The 17,564-nt window shown below is 39.3% G+C and overlaps 1 protein-coding gene and 1 non-coding gene across 6 annotated transcripts in view; both read left to right on the top strand.

Moving 5' to 3' along the window:
• Positions 1-17,564, top strand: part of LOC135207926 (terminal nucleotidyltransferase 5C-like) — a 775,982-nt gene that overhangs the window by 728,084 nt on the left and 30,334 nt on the right. For all 5 annotated transcript variants that reach the window (XM_064239879.1, XM_064239878.1, XM_064239881.1 and 2 more), the window contains one exon: positions 11,608-14,297. In XM_064239879.1, the coding sequence (XP_064095949.1) occupies positions 11,650-12,903 (1,254 nt within the window). In that variant the 5' untranslated portion in view covers positions 11,608-11,649 and the 3' untranslated portion in view covers positions 12,904-14,297. The remainder of the gene's footprint in view (positions 1-11,607; positions 14,298-17,564) is intronic.
• Positions 5,364-5,436, top strand: Trnar-ccu (transfer RNA arginine (anticodon CCU)). The gene has a single exon. It is a non-coding gene; the product is annotated as a tRNA-Arg (tRNA).

Genomic DNA, 17,564 nt, shown 5'->3' with positions numbered 1-17,564 from the left:
GGTAGGCCTTGTGTTCCTAGTTGTATTCTGGTTCCATGTTTAGGCTTGTGACATTCATATAACACAGTCATGGTGTGTGTTTAATGGCCAGGGAAGTAAATTTGAGACAGAGTAGGACTTAGTCTTCAGAATATAGTAAGTTCGCCTCATCAATTATAGTTTTGTACCGCTTCGCAGTTTTTTTTTTTCAGCTCTGTATTCATTGTTGATTGTCGATGGTTCATCTGTGATGTAATGGTGATGTCAAGGAACTTCCCTCTAGGGATTACATATATTTTTTTTATACTTACTCTGGTTATATGGGTCAGTGTCTGTATTGACTGGAATCAGACCATGTGTAAAGTTAGTTCAATTGAACACTCCCCACTGGAAATATGACCCTTATTCTCACTTTTAAGTCTACTTGGCCTGCGTTTGAGGCCACATTCTCAAGATCTTGCTTGTTAGTGGGGTCACATTTGGTACTAAATTCAGATCTCTCCGAATGAATTTATACTTCTAAGTCTATTTACAAACCTCCTTATGATGTACAGTATTTATTCCCCTGCGCGAATATTTTATGTCAATGGTGACGTTATACTTTTAAATAGTTAAGCCTTTCGTCAAGCGGAGGAAGCTTGTTCACGTGTCAAGTTCAAGCTCATCAACTGAATTTTTCAGATAAACTATAGGAAGTCTGTATTTGGCGACCTTTTATCTTGCTGGTTGATAACCGCATTCCTTTCCTACTCGTATGTTGGTGTCATCTTTGACAGTTTGCTCTTCCCATGGTGTGCTTTCCCCTCCGTCCCCCCCACGCCCTTGGCTTTCTTGCCGCCCTTGGGATAAGAGCAGGAGATGACCTAAGTATTTTAGTGTCTCACCCAGAGGACGAAAATACTCTTCCTCGTCTCAGAGTGGTCTTCGCCGGAGAGGAACTGCTGCTGGAACGGTCTCTTGTCCTTCCTGAAAGTGAGAAGACACTTCGTCGTGATCATCCGGGAGACTAGTTTTTGTCGGCCGTTGATGGAAGACCGTGAGGAAAGGACGCCTGCTGGGGGACACCCTTAGTACTAGTACTCTCGTTTTACCCCTCCCCCCCCTCGCAGGACTCTGATGTCCCTTCTCTTTGTTTAGTTTTTCTCGAACTGTCCCAACGTTCGATGAATAGTTGCATTTAGTTTCGTGCTGTGACCAAGTAACTACGTGGTTGTGGGAACAATGGTTCGTGATGCGTAATAAGATTTGTCAGTTGCCAGAAGCCGACGTCAAGTATTTATTCTTTTTCATTACTTCCTTTATTTCTGTTATAGAATTTGGCGCTTGAACAACGTCATTGTTTTATTTTGCATTTGCGATGTCACAGTTCGTTCGTGACCTTAGAAGCGGTGTAACTGGGAAATGACCAGGTTACAGCCTTTTTTGTTACCGTGTTTGGAAAGGTCAATTGGTTCTCCTTAGGCTTATGATACTCAACGTGGTGGGAAGCTCGTTGGGACGCAGTGGTTAGTACCAGCCCCTCGGGGATCAAAGTATTTTATATACACCCGTTTCTATAGTGTGTGGTCGTCAAATTATCATTATTAATTAATAAACTATCTTCGTGCGGCCGTTTACTTTGCATTTACCATAGGTGTTAAATTCGTACTATAAATAAATAGCACCTCTGCCCCTTGAAGGAAGCTCGGACCGGGTGAAGCGTAGATCACAAGCCAAAGTAGCAACGGTAAACCATTTTTTCTTAGAACTCTGGGATCTGTATGTCATATTGACGCGGAAATGTCAGGTGGTGCGTGGTTTTTAAAAAACAAGAGAGTTAGTAACTCAGTTTAGGGTGCCATTATAGTATGTGGCCTACCTTTTTTATTCTGTTATAGTATATGGCCTACCTTTTTCATTGTTATAGTATGTGGCCTACCTTTTTTGTTCTTTTAGTGTGGCCTACCTTTTTTTGATTCTGTTATAGTATATGGCCTACCTTTTTCATTGTTATAGTATGTGGCCTACCTTTTTTGTTCTTTTAGTGTGGCCTACCTTTTTGATTCTGTTATTGTATGTGGCCAACCTTTTTTAATGTGGGGCCTACCCGGTTGTTAGCGTAGTCTCGTGTTATCTTCACAACACATGGAAAGGGAGAATCTGTTATTGTTTAACAAAATAGATGAAATACACGGAGCCATCTTTCCATACAGCTAAAGTATTTGCTTTATACAACGTGCTGCTTGTATGCAGCTAATATTTTACTGTACACGAATCTAGGCATCTCTGTACCCCTTTATATAAATGACCAGTTAACACATTCACACTGAATACGAGAAAAATATAAAAGTAAATGTTCACAACAATACAAAACTCCATAAATAATAAATCTTGTAAGTCCCAATTGAATCTGTGGACTCATTTTTTGGTACCGTGTGTGTGTTTTTTGTTTTTGCGGCGGCGGTATAAATTAAAGGACCTTTCACCCACAATTGCAAAAATCACCAAGTATGTTATTTCCAATGCTCCTTGTCATAAAGTTTAAGAGTGAACGGCTGTACAATAGTCAGACGGACATGAGCGTGATCCAGACTTAATCGAATTTTGATTCTTGTCCGATGAAGGGCAAGAGAGAATACATGTTTTAGACAGTTAGCCATTTTCTTGTGAGGTAGCTGCTTCGTTGGTAAGTAAGAACTGTCAATGTCATGGTCACTCTGGTTTTTACTTAGATTTAGACTAGTGGAGCCAGGGCAGCGCCATAGAGGATATTAGAGAAATATAGCATAAGGCATTGTGATATACAGATGCTTTCTTAGCTAATATTTTTTCCCTTGTGCAGACGCTGCATGGAGCGTCTACACTTCAGATATATCTTACTAATATTACAGCGCTTAGATGCCTTTGCTTTTTCGTTGCATAGAACCAGTGGTTATTCAGCAACGGGACCAACGGCTTTAAGTGCCTTCCGAACCACGTCGAGAGTGAACCTCTATCCCCAGAAATACAAATCTCTTACCACTCGGTGGAATGCCCTAGAATCGAACTGGCAGCCACCGAGGTGGCAGGCGAGAACACTTAGGCGCAATAGGGGCCTTTGTGTACATTAATATGAACGAGGTCTGGAACGTCGTGCATGGCTGTGTACGTAGATGATTTAAGTTTTGGAATAATTGGTGGCAACGTTGGGTTTGTACATTGTCAGTGAATTTTGCATATTTGGACACCTATTAGTCATCGTCAACCATTAGTTTGTTTACGGTAGTTTAAATTACTTGTTTTTTATGTAAGCGTTTTCAGTAAGTAATATTAATTGTTCTTAAACCTTTATTGTTTCCATGGTATTTTAGTTCTCGGGGCAACTTATTACCGGGTATTTTGGATACCATGTACTCAAAGGGTTTCCAAATACCTCTATTGTAGGGTTATGTCGAAATATATTTTCCATGTCCCCTCGTGTATTTATGCCTAATGGTGGTGTATATTTCATTTACTCATTAATTAGTTTGTCTACTTTGTTAATGAAACCTTTAACTGTTACAGCGAGTAAAACTGTAGACCATTATAGGAATTGATAACACGTAGGAATTGTTAACAGTAGACAATTCTTATATTTTCATAGTCCTCATATGAATGATCATTAAAATGTTATTACCTTGAGTGATATTAAAATAGTGACCTTGAGTGATATTAAAATAGTGACCTTGAGTAATGAATTAAGGTGACACTATGTGGCCACATTTCTCCTAAGCGTTATGGATCAGTGGTCTATTCAATCTTGCAACCTGCAGTTAGTCGAAGTGTTATTTTTCTGTGATATATTAATTTTAAATTGGTTTTTTTTTTTTATACAAGGGGAAGCTCGATAGAACTGTCACCTGTAGAGGAAATAGTATTTCATAATGAAGGAAAGGCAAGGTTACAGTAACTTTATTACTGATAGTAGTAGTAGTGATTGGGATTTGCCTTTGCAACGGCTCCTCTCCGACAGTCCATTTCCTTCAAACATCGCATTCGCCTTCATGCATCTCTCTCTCTCTCTCTCTCTCTCTCTCTCTCTCTCTCCTTCGATTATGCTCTGACTTCTCTTTAGTTGGACTCACGCCCCCATAAACCACAATCAAAACAGTTTTCTTCTCCTTCCTCCCCTCCCTCCCCCTCCCCCCCATCCCCCCCTCCCCTCCCCCTTCCCCCTCCCCCTCCCATCTCAGCTCTGTTCAGATCGACTGCACTGCCGAGTCATCGTCTCCCATCCTTGGATTCGTCCTTGTGTCATGTATTCCGTTCCACTAATTTGCTCACACCCTGCGTTGTGCCAGTTCCCTTCAGGCTTCTTGTTCTTCTTTAAAGTGTTTAATTTCTTCATTTTCGACTCTCTCTCTCTCTCTCTCTCTCTCTCTCTCTCTCTCTCTCTCTCTCTCTCCTCTCATGCATGGTGTTTCTGCTTCTCTTTACGAGTAAATGTCAAGCGCTTTCTCTCTCTCTCTCTCTCTCTCTCTCTCTCTCTCTGTCGGGTTTTATTTCTCCAAATTTCATCATGCAACTCTTAAAAGCCGTATCGTACTTCATTTAATTTAAATATATAGACGCGCTAAAACTGTTCTCGAATACTGAAGGGGCATATATAATATATATATATATATATATATATATATATATAATATATATATATATATATATATATATAAATGCTCCCAATCAGTATCGAGAACAGTTTTAGCGTCGTCTTAATAATCACCATCAAGGGGAAACCGTTTCGGTCTGGAGAAATCGAGAGCATTGAAGTTATATATAGGCTGCAAATGATCGTACACTGATGCATAGTGTCTACAATTAATTGATGTCTTCCTTTGTCTTCCATCACTGGATCTTGGGGTAACTTTTAAAAGGTTACTTGTTCCGTGTTATTAGTTCATTGAGAGAAATGTTGGGAGTAATTTATTCTTTGTCGTAATTTTTTGAGTTGAATAATTTAGTATTTTTATTATGTTCTTTGATTTTATAATGCATTCAGTGCAATTTTAAGCCTCGGGGATTTTTGCTGAATGTCCGCTATCTTTGTAGACCATTCTGATTTTTATTTCAAGGGCTTTTAAACTAAATAGTATAACTTACAATATCGACCAATTCGTGCAATGTTTCAATGTGCTCTCTCTCTCTCTCTCTCTCTCTCTCTCTCTCTCTCTCTCTCTCTCTCTCTCTCTCTCTCTCTCTCTCCGCAACATTTTTCCTCCTCTAGGCATGAGGCGGTCAACTATTTCGTTTTAACAAGTTGCAAACTGAGTGAATCTTTAGTCGTTCATCCCAGACGTAAACTGGTTTTAGTTAGAAATCGAAAAAAAAAAAATTACCACAGTAAGAAAAACTCGCTTTAGAGACAGTAAGAATCGTCTAGCATTCGTACCGCCCCTGTGGCCCAATGGATAAGGCATTGGCCTCCTAAGCCAAGGATTGTGGGTTCGAGTCCCACCAGGGGTTGTGGAATTCGGTTTTTCTAAAGTGGAGGAGGAGTAAATGTACTCCTAAGGTCTTTTGTTTCGTGGAAAGCAATAGATTACGACTCTAGTTGGGTAGGAACTAAGGTAGTTTACTTCTATTTGAGGATTTGATGCCTATTTCCACTAACGAATAAGATTACTAGCTTCATGTATGAATATAGGAACTATTAAACTATATGGTAGATTTATCCTGACTCGCGGATTTTTTCATATCTTACAGTTAAAAATTAAAAAAATCTAAACTGTCGGTTAAATCTACCGTTAGTGTAGTAATTATTATATTCATATATATGGCACTGGTAGTCAATTCTTTCTCTTAAATCCTCAGAGGAAGGACTTGTGCATTGTGTACTACTGACAACTAACGGTTTATTGCTTCAGGTGACTAGCGTATGTGCATAGTGAGTTATATTTATCTCCAGTTAGTAGGTAGTTGCTAGTAAACACGAAGAAAGACCCCTGCGCTGTCTTTGGTTCGGCCTCCAAACCTCAAGGACGACATTGCATACACACAACCAATAACCACATTCTTTGATAGTTGTATATATTCCCTCGACCCTCGACTCTAACGGAAGTCTCGTCGAAGTCTGCCGTCGTGAGTTCCCAGTGCTTTTGGATTTTTATGGTGTTATGTTTTAAATTATTCATTCATTTGTTTAACCGGGCGTGCTATGATTCGTTTGCTGCCTATAAAACCTTTGAAGGGGGGGGGGGGGTTGTTCTTTCAAAGTTCGCTGTGTTGGTCTCTGGAACGAGTAAGGGTAATTGCTGCATGAAGCAATGTAGCTTTTTTCGAATTGAAACAAATGCTTTCCTTCTATAATTTTGTTGTTTAAATAGATCACACGTTTTTTTTTTCATAATTTGGTGAATGGAATGTGTCAAGTTAATTGCGTATCGGGTTTGTGGCTTTATTGTATAGGTATATACGACTTGAAAAAATATTTTATAAGCCATATAAGACTTGAAAAAATATTGTATAGACATATAAGAATGTTAAAAAATATTGCATAGGCATACACGACTGTTGAAAAAAAATTGTATGGGCATATACGACTGTTAAAAAAAAAATTGAAGGAATATCATGTCTAGTTTGGAGTAATTATGAAAAAAAAACTCATTTATCGAAGATTTAGGTTTTAATAGCATCCTACAGTTGTTATATACGATTAGAAAATGAGAGAGAGAACGTCGAAATCCAACATGGAAATAGTGACCTTGAAAGCCAACTTACGTAGCAACGTGAAACCGTGCCTTTAAAACTTAATTATTGCAGGTGTCATGTGCAACGTTCCTGTTGTGGCCCAAGAGATAAGGCATTGGCCTGGGTTCGAGGCCCAGCAGAGGTTATATATATATAATTTTTTTTATCTTATCAGTAACATTTAATAATCATGGTTCGTTCGGTTTTCCCAGATAGGGTTTGATTATTCATTTTAATTAAACTTGGATTAATCTATATGTATATATAATATATATTATGTATATATGATATAATGCAGGTGTGTTTGTGTGGAGAGAGTGCTATTTGCAGACACCCCCCCCCCCTTTTTTTTTTTTTTTTTTTTTTTTTTTTTTTTTTTTTTTTTTTTTTTTTTACTGATGCGATAGCTGGCAAAACAAAATCTGTCTTCATTTTAAACTTGCGCCCCGTGCCTTCGTACTCGTGCTTGGAACAAAAGCACGCCGCACATGAGAGAATTGAAGGCAAAGTTTGAAGAAGTACTGTACACACACACACACACACACACACACACATTTGGAGAGTGTCACAATCGCTCTTCAGACAATGGGTCTCTCTCTCTCTCTCTCTCTCTCTCTCAACTCTCTCTCTCTCTCTCATATACACACACACACACCTACCTGCGAGTGATCGCATGCTGGCGAATAAACTCACTCCTCTCTCTCGCACCTCCTGTCCGTTAAATAACCAGTTCTTCCAATAATTTTCCAGTCGCAAGGTCGTTTTGGCTGGCTTGGGAGTAAAAAGAAACCTCTCATTATCTTTCAGTGCTTTTATCAAAGCGTTCGAGTAACTTGGACGTATTTGAATGATCAGAGGTTTGGAGGTTTTCGTAGGGTGGAATGTTTAAATTAAGCTAAATGCTCATAAAATGAATTTTTTTAAAATCGCAGGCTAGTGTAATAAACATAAAAAACCCATAAGGTACTAATCACCTCTTCGAGAGGCAAATAATGTTTAAGAAGTTAGGGAAAAGAAAAGTGAAGTAATTAGGAGAAAAGACTACCAAGGTCCCCTTAAAAGCCAGCTTCATTGCCCTGTATTATCATGTGGGTTCTTTATACTAACTTGTTCCAATAACCTACCCCAACCCCCCAAACCCTCACAAGACCAAAGCTTCGTACCAACCTTGTAACAGTCTAGACAAATGACTGTAAGGTCCTGTGAAAATACTCTGTATAATAGTTCTTAATTTTCAAGCCACCGAATATGTAATATTGCCGTGTCATTCTCTTAAGCATATTCCAGTGTCTTTCAGTTTGCTGCTCTTTTTTCCAAATTTATTTCGCAATTTGCAGCCTTTTTATTGGCATTATAAAAATATCAAGTGTATAACCGTGCCAAACTGTAATTTCGTTTGCGACAATTAAACGATTGAATTTGCGAATTACTATATATACGTGCAAATTATTTTTTAATAAACTAATACATAAAAATTGTTGTAACGGGGTAATATTTGGACAAATACTGAAACAGCATTTACGCCAGTATGATATTCGTCTGCATTTTGGCAAAATTTGCCCAAGTTTTAAATTTACTGGAACAGCAGCAAGAGAAGAGGCCGAGTTAGTTTGACAGGTCTCGGAATTATTAACGATTTAATTTTCAAGAAGAATTTTTCGTAATTAATGGGGTGTGTTATGACAGGAAAGAGTATAAGTTCTGACAGGAGAATGAAATAATGTCGGAGTAAACTGGTTCAGATGAAGGTCCAGTCCAGTAGGGCACGTATATACTTACAAGAATCTCGACACTATTGTTTACTGACAAATCCACCAATCAGAACTTTTTTTAAAAAATTAAGACTTAAAAAATACAGAATTAAGACGTCATATCTTCGATCCTCATGATACCATTGGAATTTGATTCAATGCAAAATTATTGAAGCGCCTCAGTGGCGTGGTTTAGTATGGTCTTTGCCTGCCACCTCGGTGGCCGCGAGTTCGATTCCTTGGCATTCCATTGAGGTGTGAGAGATGTGTATTTCTGGTGATAGAAGTTCACTCTCGACGTGATATGGAAGTCACTTAAACCCGTTGGTCCCGTTGCTGAATAACCACTGGTTCCACACAACGTAAAAACACCATACACAAACAAACGATATTATTGAGAACATGGAAGGCTCCAAAACCTGCATTGGATTTACATTCTGGCTCTGTAAATTGTAAATCTGTACTTAGTCTTTATTGACACCATTCGTTGGCTGTATATGTACCCACACCAAGTATGTAAACACCTGGTCTGGATAGTAATAGACACAACACGTTTTATTAAACCCATTCAAACACTAATGGGTAGCCAGTGTAACTCAGGGGAATGGGGTATCCCGCGGTACAACACAATTTATTATTAATATTATTATAGTATGAAAATATTGATATCAGTCGCTTGATCATATTAAGAAAATTATTAGCTTAATTTCAATAATACCATGAGTGTACTCAGTGGGCTTGAGGGCGCGCACGCACGCACTTGCACGCAACTGTGCGCGCATGCCTTCTCGTGGTTTTTTAAGTCTACCGGCCATACTCTTCGACACTTCAATTATTTCAAAATCCTGCATTCCTTTCGGCCATTGTAGTCACTCCTCGTGAGTTTCATTAATCTCTCTAAGTTTTGCAAGTCATTGCTTTCGTTCCTTAGAAAAAAAAAAAAAAAAAAAAAAAAAAAAAACAAAAAAAAAAAAAAAAAAACAGCCCCTGAACCTTTATTGTGATTTGTGTTAAGACACCTTGATGTTTGTTTCATTGCCTGATTGCTGCCTATAACTTTTATGTAAAGGATTTTTTTTAGTATTATAAAGCAGTTGTCCAGTTTTCAGAAAATATACTATAATTGAAATTACGCCAAGAATTACACGATTAAAAACGCATTGTGTAAGTAATTGTGTGCGTGGAATGCCCATTAATTATGGCTGTTTCTAAAAAGAGAAAATTATATGCTATCAAATCCGCAGTTAACTTGATTTTAAATCCTTTCGTTTCAGACTTAATTTTATTAATGATTGTTTTAAGACTTATTTTCTGTTTTAAGACACTTTTCAATTATTTAAGATAGTTATATTTTAAGTATGTATTATATTATTTCATGTATTATATATATATATATATATAATTATACATATAGAGAATTATTCGTAGATTACTTAAGCACTTGCCATGAATAATGACCTGTTTATTACAGTATTCCTCTTGAGATATATATATATATATATATATATATATATATATATATATATATATATATATATATATAATATATATATATATATAGTTTTATACATATATAGAAATTTTTATTTTCGTAGATTACTTAAGCACACTTGCCATGAATAATGACCTGTTTATTACAGTATTCCTCTTGAGTTTTTCTTTTGTACTTGAAGATTTCACGTGAAAGCTTAAGCCTCCTTTTAAATCAACCACCTGTGTGTCTTTGGCTTGTCCGATGGAGGTAATTTTAATAAGGTAACCGTTGGAAATATACGCGTAGATACCGTAGATTTTAACAAGTTCCGTTTCTATCCTAACGGTATAATGCAAAGTTACCGTAATTTCCTTCAAAATTTGTGTGATATATATATCCACGCAAGGTGTGAGTTCCTGTTATGCTTGTCTTTAGTTAAATCTTGCCGGGAATTCATTTGGATAAATATTTGATTCCAATGTGGTCTTTTCTTTGAAGTTTATTTTTGATTAACTAGATTAATTTACTAAATAGTGAGTCAGTAGGAGTGGGAACTTGATTAGAGTACGTTCAAAATACCGTAATTAAGGTATCGTAGTTGTCGAACATTTTGGTTGGTTAAAATAGGCACAGTGATTTAAGGAACCTGAGTTAGCTTTGTCGAATTTTAGAAAGCTTTATGAAGAGAGAGTAACAGGTTGTCAATAATAATTCACTATCTCTATCCATCTATCTATCTGTCTATCTATCTATATATATATATATAATATTATATCATATATTATATATATATATATATTATATATATATATATATATGTAATTAGAATCATTTTTTGAAATGTGAATCACTGCGTCCTTGAGATGGAATGCTTCTCGTCTGAACTTAAAGGGAACGGTCGTCATAAGTCACGTATTTTTCTCTTTTATTGTTTTAAAAAATTCTGTATTAATATTCCTTGGTCTCATGCAGTTTTTAAATTCCATTAATGTGTTATATAATGCAACTCTCTTCATAATCGTTCACTATGATGATTTTGTATTTGTCCATGAATGTTTTCTTAATTTTAAATTAGATATAAAATCTCTCTCTCTCTCTCTCTCTCTCTCTTCTCTCTCTCTCTCTCTCTCATATTACTATATCAAGATATGAAATTTTATTGTTTTGTATTTTTCCATGAATGTTTTAATTTTAATTAAATTAGTAAATATAAAATTCTCTCTCTCTCTCTCTCTCTCTCTCTCTCTCTCTCTCTCTCTCTCTCTCTCATTACATATATTAAAATGTGAAACTGAAGTAGCACCATATTATAATTTTTTTATGTTGAATATAACTGGAATTCCATTTAGTGTGATCTGTCTCAAATTATTTCACGTTTCGTAACTTGATTTGTATAGTAGTGGAATTCCTGTCTGTATTACATATTGGCGCAACCATTGCGCAGCCTTCTGAGGCAGAGTAGTGGGCGTGTGTTCGTGTGTCGGTGAGGCGTATGACGTCATGGTCGTCACACGCCGCCACCTGCTAGTGCTGCTGCTGCTGCTGCCTCCCTCAGACCTGGCATGTTGAGCGGCGACTGCCAACCGTCTTGTCAGTTGACTAGTGGCTGTGGTGGGTTGAGGACGCGACGCGGCAGACAGGCTTTGAACACACGCACACGACTCTCACTTCGTACTGATCTCCTTTAGCCCCCGACACTTACTCTTGCCTTCTGCCCCACAGAGCGGCAGTGTGGCCAGCGCTGAAGAGCTACTTCGCATCAGAATGGAAGGTCTCCTCAACGTCGACATGGAGGATCAGAGGTTTGCTGTTCTCAGCTACGAGCAGGTGCGTCAACTGAATGATTTGTTACACGAGGTGGTGCCCATACACGGCAGAGGAAACTTCCCCACGCTGGAGATCCGATTGCGGGACTTGATCTGTATGGTCAGAACTAAGCTGGAAGCTGATTCCATGACAGTGCGCGACATTCGCATCAACGGAGGTGCTGCATCCCACATTTTGGCCACGGATTCCGACCAGGCCTACAACGACCTCGACCTCATCTTCGCCGTGGATCTGAGCACGCCGCGCAACTACGACCGCGTGAAAAATGCCGTTCTCGAAGTGCTGTTGGACTACTTGCCAGAGGGCGTGAGCAAGAAGCGAATGTCGTCTTGCTCGATGAAGGAAGGCTATGTCAACAAAATGGTGAAGGTGAATGACACTGACCGATGGTCACTCATTTCTCTGTCCAACAATGGAGGCAGAAACGTCGAACTCAAGTTCGTCGACAGCATGAAGCGCCAGTTTGAGTTCTCTGTCGACTCCTTCCAGATCGTTCTGGACTCCATCTTGCTCTTTTACGACTGTGCGGAGATGCCCATGAGCGAGAACTTCTACCCAACCGTAGCGGGCGAGAGTGTGTACGGCGATTTCAGCGAGGCCCTCTATCACCTGCAGAAGAAGTTGATAGCCACGAAGAGCCCCGAGGAGATTCGAGGCGGTGGTCTGCTCAAGTACTGTAACCTGATCGTGAAGGACTACGAACCCGCCCGCCCCGAGGAGATCAAGACCCTCGAACGATACATGTGCTCTCGCTTCTTCATAGACTTTCCTGACGTTCAACAGCAACAGACGAAACTCGAGGCCTATTTGTGGAACCACTTCGTCGGGGAGGACGAGGCGTTGCGTTACGAATACCTGATGGTTCTGCACCGCGTCGTCGACGAGTCCACAGTCTGCCTGATGGGGCACGAAAGACGCCAAACCCTCAACCTCATCGACGAGCTCGCCTGTCAAGTCTTCTATTCGGAACAGCAGAGATTATACGCCAAACAGCAACAGCATTGTAGTAGCAGCAGCTGTAGCAGTAGCAGTAGCAGCTCCACAAGCAGCACTAGCAGCAGTTTCGACGTACACATAGCACCTCCTCCTCCAGTCATCTATAGCAATGGGTATTACTATGCCCCCATCGTGCCAGCACCCGCGCCCCCACAGTCTTACACTTGCACGTGTGGGTGGTTGCAGTGCGCCTAGTGCACGTGCTCTGCCCGGGTCTTCTAAGGATGGGCATCAGTGCCCTCCGGAGTATCATGGCCCGTTCAGTGCCAACAGCAAACACCTGGTGACGTTATGGTTGTGCCCACCTTCTGACTGCCCAAACCACCCCTCCCCCCTCTGAGACTTTTATTGTGAAAAGGACTAGAGTAAGAAAAAGCAAACCTTTTGTGAAGGTTTTTTTAAGTAGTTGATTCAATCAACTCCCCCCTAATAATTTGTAGGTGACGGGCAGACGAGGTGGTTTCAGCAGGTGTTATCAAAACTGCTGGTGGCAAATTTGCAACAGCAGCAGTGGCAGGAGAGATTTTAATAGGGCTCTTATGCCTGTTTATACTGCTACTGCCCCTGCTGACCTGACAGCGAATCCTGCTGTTTTAACAACCTAATTGCCACTTGACTATTGTGATATGTACATGAGTGTGTTTCCACGCCATAGCCACGAAAAGAGACTATCATTATTTAAATAAAAATTAAAATGCCGTACGCCAGCCAAAGGAGTATTAAAATGTCAAAAAGTTGATGTGAGGAAGACTAACAGTTGAGGAACTGTTAAGTGTTGAAATGACATAAGAGAAAAAGAGCCCCCACGATCATGATCAGCACACACGCAAATAATCATTTTGCCGGCTGGAAGTTCGCCAGGGAGGATGTAGTTCGCTTCTTTGCGCCCCCTTTGCCCATCTCGTCATAATTGCAAGTCTCATTTATACCCATAACGACGCCTGAACGGTCGTGTTATTCATTCACACACAACAGTGAGTGAGTTTGTCTTGTCATAACTAGGAACTTTGGAAGCCTACGATGTGTTATCAGCCAGTTTGCACGAAGTACAAGAACCCGAGGTTACGGCTGTCAGAACGTGCACAATAAAGGGAAGGATACAATGGGAAAGAAAAGGGTTAAATGAAGCCATTCAGTGCCAGTAAAATGAACCATGTCGTTTTTAGTTATTTGATTCCGGTATTATTCAACCGATGTCGTAACTTGAAGTGTTGGAAGTGTTTTAAAGGTCGGTGCCAAAAAAGTATACCTTATTTGAGGCAAGTCTGTCAGTGTTGTTTAAGTGCTCACTCGCCCCCACCCTCAGCCCAACGTCAAGAGGCGCTGACACTCTTGAAGACCAGCTAAGAAAGGCTCTCCATCCACCGACAGCCTCAAGTATCTTACAACAGGAGGTGGTTTCCCCTGCAGCTACGCCTACAGGATGAGACTGACCTGCCATGACGTGAGGCCGCCTCCCGATGGGTGCACGAACGCCCCTGTCCACCTGTTTCTCATGCCCTGCGGAGGGGTAGACATGGTGTTTGTACAGGGGGGCATTGCACCCAGCAAGTCATAGGTGGAACAGCCCTTCATACTTCTGTCATGAGGTAAGCTAAGCACTAAGGTTTTCAGAATATAATAAGCCGATTTAGTGTATTTTTAGGTATATATATTGTATATGTTATATTTATTATATAATATATATATATATATATTTATATATTATATTATATATTATATTATATTATAAGGTAGAGGAATGAGGTACGTTGTTACTAATTTAAAAAAAAAAATTAGACTCGGCACTTTTGCATTCACGTATCTTTTTACCAGGTTTTTATTTAGATTGAATCAGTATCAAGCTAATAGTAATAATGTCTGTGTGCTTGCATTTATTAATTAAATGAAAGGGCTACACGAAAAAATTAAAGCCTTGATATTATGGTGCCAGTTTAGAGGATGATTGGGTATGTTTTTAAAAAGACGAGGTGTGTGTGTGTGGAGAGAGAGAGAGAGAGAGAGAGAGAGGCGTTTTACCACAATATTGATTGGAGGTGGTGAGACTCAAGGTCGGTTCAGTATTATTAAGCATTGCTCTCTTTGTTCACGTTATGGTAAAGTTTTAATTTCTGACAGTGATTGTAACTTTTAAGTAATTTTATATTTAATATGGAGGAGTAGGAGCCGTATCAAGGAGTTTTCTACACCACCAGTTTTGTTATTTGTGATTGTAAGATTTCTCGTGTGAGTTATGAACTTTCACACACATTCCATTGTATTCTCTCTCTCTCTCTCTCTCTCTCTCTCTCTCTCTCTCTCTCTCTCTCTGTTTCAAGTTACTCGTTTACTGAAAGTACTGTTGAGAGTTTGGATTTAAAAGGAAAGGTTATGAATTTTAGTTGTCTGAACTTTGTTCATCTTGCTTAGACTTAGAGAGGCATTGGATCAGAAGAGGAGGTTGTTGGTACATGTGATATAAAGGGCCAGGAGCACTTAGTATATAAGGAGGTAGCGGAAATGTGTGGAGAATTTAGACGAAGTGTTAAAAAATGAATGAATAAAAAGGTTGAAACGCGTTATATAAAATAGCAGGAAAGAGTGGGAAGTTTCGGCGAAGCGTTCCACAAATATCTCTCTCTCTCTCTCTCTCTCCTCTTCTCTCTCTCTCTCTCTCTCTCTCTCTCTAAGTGTTCCAAAGAAATTTTTTCCAGATTGTTAGGTTTTGTCGTTTCGTGACAGCTTGGTTTGGATGAGGAGAGAGAAAGTCTAAACAAAGAAGAAAGTGTGTGGGATACGGGCTGTTGAATAGTGTGTCGTCTTACCACCACACGGTCTGGCGGTGTCTTGTAGTGGGTCCATCCCAATTCCCGAGTCTCGTCCGAGAAAAAAAAAAAAAAAAAAAAAAAAAAAAATCTCGCGTAGCTGTCTGGCTGTCCTTTTCGTAAATTGTGAAAGGATAAGCTCTTGGGTTAACCAGTGGGTAATGAGCTCTTGAAGACTGTGGTTAGGCGATTAATTGTTGGGACGTGAGTTAAGGTAGATAATTGATATGTTAGTGTCTAGATTTGTAGTTATGCTCTACATCTAAATGTGTTTATTCAATTCTTGTTGTATCAATAGAGAATTAATAGGACTATCTGTACGACTAGTATTATTAATATATCTTAAGTAAAGAGGATCAGTAGGACTATCTACAGCACATGACTTAATATAGTATCTAAGTAAAGAGGATCAATAGGACTATCTACACCACATGACTTAGTCGGTAGGCTCTTTTATAGAGCTGCTGTGGTCTCGAGTCTTCGTGGTGAACATGTGTTGCAAATATAAAAGTCGAGTTAATGTGAAATTTGTTGACAGGCATTTTTCGTGTTCCCGGTGATACGTTGTGGATTTTCTCTCCCCCACCTGACTCGACTTGCTCAGTCTGCCAGACGGTTTTACTTTCACTCTTTTCTGCCCTAGTGAATAAGGAAGTAGGCTAGTTTAGTTGTCATGCAACGGCGGCTGTACTGTGTATTATTGACGGGCTCTCGTGGCGAAAGCCTTTTGGATAGTTTCCGTTGATACAGAAAGACTTGACAATGAAAGTAGTCATATATCAGAAGTATAATTATCGTGCTTGCTTTTCTTTTAAATACACTCCACTTCATACGGGAAATTGCACACAAATAGAGTAGGGAAACTGGATGGAGGTAGAATAGTATCTCGCTTTCACTTCAGACTGAAAATTGGTTTATTGATTATCCAATTAAGGGTGTGGGAAGTAGGGTAATATCCCCCTCCTTTACCATCTCGCTTAGCCTAGGTGACCTTTACCAATAACTGTTTGGGAGGCAAAGATCATTTCCTGGGCGAGAGATAACGATGGTTGGGGCGTTTTCTCTTCTTTTTGGGATGTTCACACAGTTATCAGTGTTGGTCATTTTAATAATTAAACTTAATATTTTCAGTTTTGAAATATGTTTTATGTGTATTCTTGCGGATTATGATGGGACATTTAAGTTCCCATCCCAGGCAGTCTTAGTGTCAGTATTAGTCGTTTTAAGGGATTTTCATGTATGAAATTTTTTGGCAAGGATGTAAAATGTTTTATCTTTGTATAAGTTCGCTTCTCAGGCTGGCATACTAGATCTCTTAGAAGGCGTCAACCTTTCAAATTACTAGACAAGCAGAAGACCGTACACTTAATGAGGAGTTTGGTAGAAAAAGAACGAAGGATGAGAGCGTACTGTGAGGAGGGTGTGTGGGAGGGAAGGCGGCCAGTTTTGTATTCAGGATGAGTGAGAACCTTTCATATTAACGGGACAGAAGGACGCGATAACAGCAGTGGCATCTGCCTTGTGTGGGATTTGGAGGATTCTGAATTACCCTTGTGGTGGTGGAGGAGGAGGAGAAGGGACGCTCAAGAAACGGAACTGGTGGACAGTTACGTCACTTTTTTTTGGGATAAGTTTTTTTTTTTTTTCGTGAAGGTTTTTATCGTTCTTTTTTATAGTTTTTTTTTTTTTTTGGGGGGGAGGGGGGATGGGAGTTAAGTTGCCTTTTGATTATGATAGGAGTTGGATTTCACATCCACTATATATATATATATCTATATATATATATATATATTATATATATGTATATATATATATATGTGTGTGTGTACATTATACAGTGACTCAGTTCTTAGTGAACGACTAAATGGAAAGTTAATTAAGCAGATTCTAGAAAGATCCTAGAAACTTTGGACTTGACGAAATGGAGGAATCTTCGTTCACGACGACGTGTAGACTACACAACCGTGCTTAGATGGGCTGTAGTCAGATTAAACGTCGGACAATCTCATTTGAATAAGCCGACACCAGTCATATAATGTATTTTTGTCACAC

This window comes from Macrobrachium nipponense, chromosome 34 (genome assembly GCF_015104395.2).
Source record: "Macrobrachium nipponense isolate FS-2020 chromosome 34, ASM1510439v2, whole genome shotgun sequence".
NCBI classification, from domain to species: domain Eukaryota; kingdom Metazoa; phylum Arthropoda; class Malacostraca; order Decapoda; family Palaemonidae; genus Macrobrachium; species Macrobrachium nipponense.
Note: the sequence above shows the minus strand (reverse complement) of the source record. Positions and strands in the feature narration are given on the sequence as shown.